At 44.2% G+C, this 9,190-nt stretch overlaps 1 protein-coding gene across 4 annotated transcripts; it reads left to right on the top strand.

Moving 5' to 3' along the window:
* The first annotated feature begins 6 nt into the window (after positions 1-6).
* On the top strand, positions 7-6,777 carry SRSF2 (serine and arginine rich splicing factor 2). 4 transcript variants are annotated; one of them, XR_001941202.1, is made up of 4 exons: positions 7-416; positions 4,139-4,430; positions 6,004-6,109; positions 6,541-6,777. XR_001941202.1 is itself a non-coding variant. In XM_018555700.1 (3 exons), exons 1-2 carry the CDS (start codon positions 61-63, stop codon positions 4,422-4,424), a joined length of 612 nt encoding a protein of 203 aa, XP_018411202.1. In that variant the 5' UTR covers positions 7-60; the 3' UTR covers positions 4,425-4,430; positions 6,004-6,777. The 4 variants fall into 4 exon arrangements, 3 of the variants coding, with proteins under 3 accessions (XP_018411202.1, XP_018411199.1, XP_018411201.1); XM_018555700.1 differs by having other exon boundaries at positions 7-386; positions 6,004-6,777; XM_018555697.1 differs by having other exon boundaries at positions 6,004-6,777.
* Positions 6,778-9,190: the final 2,413 nt, after the last annotated feature.

The raw sequence follows: 9,190 nt of genomic DNA, 5'->3' as shown, positions 1-9,190 counted from the left end.
GTTTCCATCCGCGCCTTCGCTACCTCAGCCAAGGTGCCGTTTCCCGGCAGTTTAGCGGCCATGAGTTACGGTCGCCCGCCGCCGGACGTAGAAGATATGACATCGCTTAAAGTGGATAACCTGACTTACCGCACCACTCCGGAGACCCTGAGGCGTGTGTTCGAGAAATATGGCCGAGTAGGCGATGTTTACATCCCCCGCGACCGCTACACCAAGGAGAGCCGTGGATTCGCCTTTGTCCGCTTCCACGACAAGAGGGATGCGGAAGACGCGATGGACGCCATGGACGGGGCGGTGCTGGACGGCCGGGAGCTCCGGGTGCAGATGGCGCGATATGGCCGGCCTCCGGATTCCCACCATGGTCGCCGGGGACCCCCGCCGAGGAGGTACGGGGACAACGAGCGCCGGAGTAGGAGGTGAGTGCCCGCCTGCCGGATGTTCCCTCCAGCCGATTAGCCATGGCTGTATAGGGAAGGTCCGCAGCGCCCCATATGTAGAGGGCTGAGCCTTGTGCTGCTGGCCGGGCTCTCTGCTTCCTCCTTCAGTGGCCCATGTGAACAAAATGGCGCCGCCTGCATGTGCTCCGAGTTCTATAACTACATAGGGGCCAATGTGTTCTATAACTACATGGAAGCCAATGTGCTCTTTGTGTTCTATAACTACATGGGAGCCAATATGTTTTGTAACTGCATGGGAGCCTATGCGCTCTGTGTTCTATAACTGAATGGGGGCCGATGTGCTCTGTCTTATAACTGAATGGGGGCCGATGTGCTCTGTCTTATAACTGAATGGGGGCCAATTTTCTTTTTTTTAACTACACTGTAGACAATAGGGGGGATTTATCAAAACTGGAGCAGATGCCCATGGCAGCCAATCAGCATCTGCATTTCATTTTCAAACCTTAACTGAAGAGAGAAGCTGATTGGTTGCCATGTACAGCTGCTCCAGTTTGGTAAATTCCCCCCCATGTGGTTTTTTATAACTGCATGGGAGCCAATGTGTGCTGTGTGCATCAGGACTGCATGGGGGCTAATGTGTGCTGGGTGGAAGCCAATGTGTGCTGGGTGCATCAGGACTGGGTGGGAGCCAATGTGTGCATCAGGACTGGGTGGGAGCCCACGTGCTGTGTGTGGGGACTGGGTGGGAGCCCACGTGCTGTGTGTGGGGACGGCACGGGAGCCCATGTGCGTGTGTGGGGACTGCACGGGAGCCCATGTGCTCTGACTGGATGGAGCTATCATTCTAGTATATGGAACTGTAGACTGAGGTGGTGTTGCTGGTCATTCTCTGTCACCAGTGTTTTAGACAATGGAGTTTCTAGGAGATGAGTGTTTCCAGACGCTTCCATTGTAGTGTGTGTGGCCTGTGATGGACTACAATCTCACATTTTAGTTTGCTGTACATCCAGTCAGATGCAGTCACTGTTCGGGTATTCATACAGGTGCCAGCTGTCGGAATACAATAGCAGGAAGGGGATATTCCTTGATCCGTGCTGTTTAAGCTGGTTGTGGGAATGACCGTTTGAACGAGGGAAGCTAGGTGTGTAGGGCCAGTGTTTGGGACCCATTCATTAAGCATCAGTATGGCCTCAAATCTCTGGTGTGTAACCTGCATCTCTTTGGCACTTGTGCTGCTCTGGGACAATAGACTGTATTGGGTCTTAGGCCAGTGAAGGAAAGTGTTTTAGACTTGCTGCTAGAGGTTACATAGTGTGTTGGGTTTTTTCAGTCACATTTCATTTTTATTTTTTTGTGCTTTCATCTCATGTTTTTCCTCTGATCTTTTAAGATGGCTCCTGCAGAGAGGAATATCAGATGTGGCACACGTCACTTTCAAGAGGCTGTAGGAAGCGCAAATGTGTGCCGTTGATTTTTATTTTTTTAAAGGGGCTGTAATAGCGTAGATCTCTGGCAGTCTCCTAACCTTCCTCTATTCCATAACACTCCTGAAACATGTCTGCAGTCTGACCATTTCCTAGAGCAAACCCATAGTCCTGGTCTTTGCCCATCCTCTATTGTTGAGAGCCTTCTGTAACATTACATTCACTGATTGTTGTGGGCCCTTGATCTTAAGTTCATGCCGCTATGTATGTAATCCCTAACAACAACTTATTTGGTCCCCTTTTGTCGGTTAAATTAATGTGTAGAGGCACATTTATAAAGTGTGAGGATGTTTTACAAAGCAGTGGATTCAGAGCACCCCAACATTTTGGTCTTTTGCCCTTTTGTATAGCAAAAAAACAGGGTTATAAAATGCCACAAAAGGAAATCTACCACCATTTTATTCTATAGGGTCTTGGCATTCAGAAATTATAAAATGTTGGGGGGTTTTACGTCATTTTCAGGCCTAAAATGTGGAATATAACATGGGTGCAAAAATTGAAAAAAGGGCCTCAGTCATGAAGGGGTTAATCTGCCTCAAAAAGGCATTCAATTGTACAAAAATGAAGAGTAATTGTCAAACTATCACAGCAATGAAAACTGAATAATGGTCTGGTAAAGGGCTAAATACAGACCAGTACGGAAGTGGTTAATGAATGGGAATAAAAGTGCAGGTTGAGACCCTGATCACACGACCTGTCAGTCATATGACCCTCCTTCCCCCAGAGTTCTCTGCAGCACTATGCAGAGGACATTTTGTAGGATATTCACACTGCAGCCTGTATTTTATGAATGACTTGTGACATGCGGTCATGGTGTGGAATAAGTGCTCCTTAGGGGCTCTGTGGTAAAGTAAACTTGTCACTTTGACTGATAAAGATGTGTATATAGGTTGACTTTTACAGTTTTGAACTGATTCATGGACTTGTTACAGAGGGCCACAGTATACATAAAACCATTTGTCAGCCCTGGTGTTCTGCTCTCCTGGATCTGTTGCCAATACTGACCCTTCACAAAGTCGGTCTTGGCATCAGAAATGCCCCCACCCATATCTGATGGCACAGATTTCTGAACATTAGTCACACCTTCACATTCCTCTTTCACCCTATGGAAAGTGAAAGTAGTTTTGCCTATTGTCTGTCTACACTTGCTAATGTGCAGATTAAGTTGAATGAGTGATTCCCCACCAGTAAATGTTTGGTGAGAAGTCATTCACTGCCCTGCAGTGTTTAATATATTTTCCTTATTCCTGTTCAGGGTCAGACCGGGCTGTAGTTGGGCTGTTATCAGATTGCGGTCACTACCCCAGAGACAACATCAGGATCATGTATGCAGAGGCAGCAAGTCATTGGCTGTGCCTTACGACATAAAACATGCAGTACATATGTGCGATGCGTGCACATTTCCCCATGTCTTATCTCTTTTAAAGACACTGCATGTAGTGAATGATACTTGATCTGGCAGACATGCATCAGTTGTCAGCCCTGCCCAATATCTTGCTCAACAACTCGGCCCCCTGCCCCCCACACACTCAGATCTCTACAACACAAAGACTACTAATATTGTAGTCCAAGATGAGACAACACGAAGTGTGCAGAGGACAGCTCTGAATTTCCATCAGGTTCAATATTTTTTTTGACATGTATCATACATATGCTTCCAGTGGTACAAATAAGTTAATTGTTTGGGTTTACATACACTACAAGATGCTCTGATTGGTGCTCAGGTGACACTGGTTTGTGCTCAAAGGTTAAATTTTGTACTCTTCGGACCACACTGTATTAACTTTGCCTACCTGTTCCTGTTCAGTAGGTTTCTTAGCATGTTAAACATTCATTCAGGGCTGTACATATCCCAGGTAGCCAGTGATTGCTAAAAATGACAGCTGGCACCTAACATTTAAAGGATTTTTAGTTGTCAATGTAGCTGGCTCCTCAAAAAAAAGGGTGCTGGATTCCATATGAATTTTCCCACCCCTGCATTATTGAAGGGATGGCTAGACTAGGGTAGCAGTTGTTATGCTGGTAAAATGTTAATTTGAAGTGTGTGGAATTTCAGGCCATATTTGTTTTACTGCTTTTAGGATAAACACTGGATGGAAATTTGTCATGGTGAAAGCGTTTTTGAATGTGGTTTGAGTGTTTCTAATGGCAAGGGTTGTCATGGGACTGCAGGGTCACTAAACGGGGAATTGTGGGATTGTTAAATGAGCATCCACATTGGGTCTAGTTTCATCATTCATATATTTTTGCTTTCAGCCCAAGAAGACGACGCTATAGCAGGTCCAGAAGCAAGAGTCGGTCCAGGTCACGCAGCCGGTCCCGTTACAGCCGATCAAAGTCTCGTTCGCGAACCAGATCCCGATCTCACTCTAGTTCTAAATCCCGTTCTGCTCGGAGGTCAAAGTCCAAGTCCTCCTCTGTGTCCAGATCTCGCTCCAGGTCTAGATCAAAGCTTTCTCCTCCACCAAAGAACTCAAAATCTAGATCCAGGTCCCCATCACCTCCAAAGTCTCCTGAGGAGGAAGGAGCAGTGTCATCCTAGACTAAGGTAATGCTTTCCTTTTAAGTAGGTGCTCAGAAAACATTTTATTGGGGTTTTAATAAAGACCGTTTAGCTCAGCATATAAAAGATCATGTACTTGTTCTCGTGCTCTTATCACACACATGTTGCAGAGCAAGGTTTGTATATGTCTTATTTTTGATGCAGTTTAGGTTTGCTGGGAATTGTGGGATTTTTAATTGTTGTGTTTGGGGTGTCATTTGATGACTGTTTAAACCAGTATCTGCATTTTCCCCTAAAGCTGCGGGCTCCAGTTGCTTAAGGAGTAGTGAGCTGTATTGCAGATATTAAGTGGTTTTTCCTGATCCTCCAGGGAGCAGTTTCTGTGGGCGTGTAATGGAGCAGGTTTGTGTCTGTTGTTAAAGATGCACTATCCTGGATTCTGTCAGACTTGCTGGTAAATTTCTGTCTGCTACTTTCCATACATTAGGGCCAAAAGAAAGGCTGCCTTTATTCTTGGGGGGGCCTATTTATAAAGGGGCGAATGTGAACTTTCATTCTATGGGGTGAATTTACTAAGACTGGAGCAGAAGAATCTGGAGCAGTTGCCCATGGCAACCAATCAGCATCTCTCTCCAGTTTGTTCAGTTAAGCTTTGAAAATGAAAGAGAGAAGCTGATTGGTTATGAGCAACTGCTTAAGAGTCCCTCTGGTCCAGTTTTGATAATTCCCCTCTGTGTTTTGCTCCTGGGAGTGCCCAGTTGGCATTCTAACTGTTTTCTCTCAGTTGAATTTCTGTCCATTGGAACTTAAATAGTTGCCTGGACTAGGAGATCTGCTCCACAGCCAGACCTCCTTCCTATTAGGTTCACGGAGTAAATCTACCTCACATTCGCTGGTTTATAAACATCGGGGATGTTACCAATAGATCTGGGCAAATTCAGGCTGCATAATCTTCCTGTACTTGTCCAGACTTTTATAAATAGCCCCCCTAAGCAGCTAAAAGGATCACAGTACTTTGCAGAAATACAGAACACTTTGTAGTCATAGATACTTTCTTAACCCATGCATATTGTAATATAGAATGGAGGGTATTTATCAAAACTGGTGCAGTTGCCCATGGCAACCAATCAGCATCTCTCTTCAGTTTGCTCAGGTAAGATTTGAAAATGACAGACAGACAAGCTGATTGGCTGCAGTGCAAATCTGCTCCACATTTTGTCTGCTCCAGTTTTGATAAATTCCCCCCTATGTTTTTAAGCTCCACTGTTAGATCTTACATAAAAGTTTAGACTGACTTTTACTGAAATCGCACTCATAGGGTTACCTCTCCAAGGATAGTGTGTCTTTAGTACATTAACTGTTTGGTCTTTTCAGCTGTAACACAAGTTTTTACTTAGTCCCATTAAAGCCCTCAATACACATGCACAAACTTTCATATGAAGATGTCACTGCAGATACTCATTTGCCTCATCACAATATAAGCTGATCACATCCTGGTGGTAAACACTTGTGTGTTTTTCCCCAAAGTCAACATAAGTGCCCCTGAATGATATCCCCTTTGTGTGTTTTAGTTTGCTGTTGAATGGAATCCTTATTGTCTTCTATTCTCTGCCACCAGTGTCAACCTAAAGAATGCTACACACCGGATTTGTCTAGGATGATCACTCAGTAGCTCAGCAGCCCTTGTGAATTCCCCCGGAGAAAGCAACAGCCTTCCCGAAAAGGTGGTTATTTGTATTTTTTTGTTTTAAGTTTTATCAATTTCACTTGCGCCTTGTGTGGCAGACTTTATATTTTATGTGCCATTTGTTGCTGTACTCAAATTCCTTGTAACTTAGTTAACAAAGTTGATTGTTTTGCTTTAAAAAAAAGAGAGATAAATTAAGGTAACTTGTTAATAAAGGGTATCTTCCGACTCCATTGGGGTTGCTAGGTGGTATTTTGACAGTTTTACTGAACTGTGCTTGGACTTAAAGCATCAGTAATCACTTAATTCCCAATCTGAAATGTTTCCTCTATGTAATTGCATTTTAATAGTTAATGCCTGAAAGCTATTGTATTTTGTATCAAATATTCATGTAACAATGTTTGCAAGGGAGTATTTTTATTTGACCACAACTCTAATCTTTTCTCTTGTGTATTTTTTGTGCACTAGGCGCAGTTGTGTAGCAGTTGAGTAATGCTGGTTAGCTGTTAAGGTGGCGTGTTGCAGTGCAGAGTGCTTGGCTGTTTCCTGTTTTCTCCCGATTGCTCCTGTGTAACGCAGAAAACAAATGGCTGTCCAGTTTGTTAGAATTCCTGACAACTGCACGTCCTGTCGCCCGGGCCATACATAAAATATTGGAGCATACAGTGAGCACCTCTGATGATGTACACCTTATTTTTCAGAAAATGGTAATTCCAAACATTACTGTAAATTCATGCAAGTGTTTGTATCGATTTGAGTATATCTTGCTCTAACATTCTGTAATATAACCACTGTTTATGTAGCAAATAAACTTGTTTAAAAAAAAAAAGACTTGACTTTATTTGCAATCGATTTATTGTGGAGTATAAATATACAGTCATCTCTTGGTTGAATGTATAACTATTGCCAGAAGCGTGTGGTAAGTTCAAACGGAGAGCATTTTAAAGCGTACCTTTACCCCCTTTCACTAAAAATCACATCAGCATGGAGCTCTGCATTCGGATATGAAATCATCTCGCATTCATTGGTTAAACTTATTTTTCTTACAATTCGTTTTTCCACTTCCTGGTCCTCATGGGCATTACTGATGTAATCTGTGCCCAAGCATTGCATCCCGGGAAGGTTACATCAGCAGGGCATTGATGGGAAATCTCAGGGGAAGGCTTTTTCCTCCCAAGATGATGTGCATGGTTGCGTGTCCTAGTCAGCCAGAGTTCCAGGAGGTAAAGGGATGCATTAGCCTGCCCTTAGTAAAAATGGCCACTGTGAAAAGATAAATAAAGGTGGCCATACACTTTACAACCCTTGCAAGACTTTTGTCTTGCAAGGGTTGTAATTTAAAAAAAACGTAAGATCTGCCCATCTTGGACAGGCATATCGTACTTACGATCATCGCGAGCCCGTCCACCTGAGGGGCGGGCTACCGATGACTGCAATGTTGAACGGGCAGTGTACGCGTGCGCACACCGGCCCGTTCGGCAGTTATCTCTCGATCATGCTAAAAACCAGCCGAAAATGGTACCATTCTCTGGTTTTCCAACATGCTCGAAATCCAAAAGTTGTGCGACCGTACAGTAGGAACGGTCGCTCGCCCTCCATAGACTGTACGATTGCGGGATTTCCCTTGATTCTCGTACAATAATCGTGAAGTGTATGGGCACCTTAAGGTATGCAAAGAATAAAAAGGTGGCAATTATCTGTTCAGTAGATGGTCCCATAAAACTTGGTGGGAAGGTGCTATGCACTGAAAATCTGCAGCAGGTTGTAAAGAAACCTTGGATCCTGCAGACATGATTGTAAGGTAAGTATGTATTGCGGGGTGGGGGGGCAAAGAATTGCCCAATTTGTGGTTTCTTGGTGTGGTTATACATGGTTTAATTCTACAGCTGGACTGGGGGGACACACATTGAAAGGTGCCCATACACCTTACAATTATCTGCAGATTCTCTGTGGTCAGATGGAAAAAGTGCAACAGATTGGTCCAGGTGGAGATTACTCCAGCCACACAGTAAAGTGTAGATGGAGAAATCTGTTGCACCTTTTCCATCTGACCACAGAAACTCTGCAGATAAATTGTAAGGTGTATGGCCAGCTTTACACTTTACTATTTGAGTATGGGGGAAGAGTTCTACTTTCTTTGTTCTCTTGCTCCAGCATGTTTGGTGAAGGGGAAGCAGCACACCAAGGTCATGACTCTGCCCTCTGATGCAGGCATGTTAGGTTAACTGTGTAATAGAGCTCTGCGGAGCGGAGTTAAAACCCAATAGTGACTGACATGAGCCTGTCTGTGTTAACCACAATCCCTCAATCAGCTGAGCCAAGGAGGAAACTGAAGAATCTTTGTACAGAGTCAGCTGCAGCGCAGGAGCCCCAGAGATGAAAAACTTGATAGAAATTCTGATTTCCCCCCTGCCCCCGCTCTATCCAAAACTACAAAAAAAGTTTCTGATTTCACCTACTTTAACCCCCTGTGTACTGCTGGCAGACCTCAGAGTTCCAGGAGATTCAAGTTACCCCACACACATGCAGCAGGTAAAGTCTCATTTTTTTTTTTCTCCAGGGTTGAAAAAACCCAAAACAACCTTATCCTTGGGCATGCGGCAATGACTGCTCATCCACCTCCCCCTCTGGCATGTCCCTCGGCTTCATGTTCAGTAGACTTGTATTAGATGTGATTTCAGTGGTCCTAATTGTACACTAAAGCTGGCCATAAACTGCAAATGTTGGATGGTTCCCAACAAACACAGTGGCTGTCAGCACCCCTCAATCAGCTGATCAAAAGGAGCAGGTCCGAAAATCAGCAGCCAATTTGGGTGTGTGGTAACCCTACAATTCTATTTCAAAGGCAAATGTGACAATGGGGGGGGGGAATTTATCACAGCAATTGCCACAGTTTTAACCTTAATGTTTTTATTTTTTAATGCACAAATCTGTTTAGCCGCTTCTTTTAACATATGCGTCTGACCTGAACTTGCACTATTCCAATTGCACGTGTTTTGTGGCTTCTGAAATTGGAGCATCACCTAACAATCACAACTTAAGTCCCCGTGACCACTTCGTCAAGAAGTGAGGGTAAGGATTTTTACATGGAGTTACGAGTCTTCTTTCCTGGAGTCTA

This window comes from Nanorana parkeri, unplaced genomic scaffold (genome assembly GCF_000935625.1).
Source record: "Nanorana parkeri isolate BGI_ZX_2015 unplaced genomic scaffold, ASM93562v1 scaffold209, whole genome shotgun sequence".
Taxonomy (NCBI): Eukaryota; Metazoa; Chordata; class Amphibia; order Anura; family Dicroglossidae; genus Nanorana; species Nanorana parkeri.
The sequence above is the reverse complement of the archived record's forward strand: the minus strand, read 5'-3'. Positions and strand labels throughout refer to the sequence as shown.

What these genes read in the sequence shown, in the direction of transcription:
- SRSF2 (XM_018555697.1), top strand. Translation starts at nt 61, where the DNA reads ATGAGTTACGGTCGCCCGCCGCCGGACGTAGAAGATATGACATCGCTT. An exon ending in AACGAGCGCCGGAGTAGGAG is followed by an intron (nt 417 to 4,138) that starts GTGAGTGCCCGC and finishes TTTTGCTTTCAG; the next exon opens with CCCAAGAAGACGACGCTATA.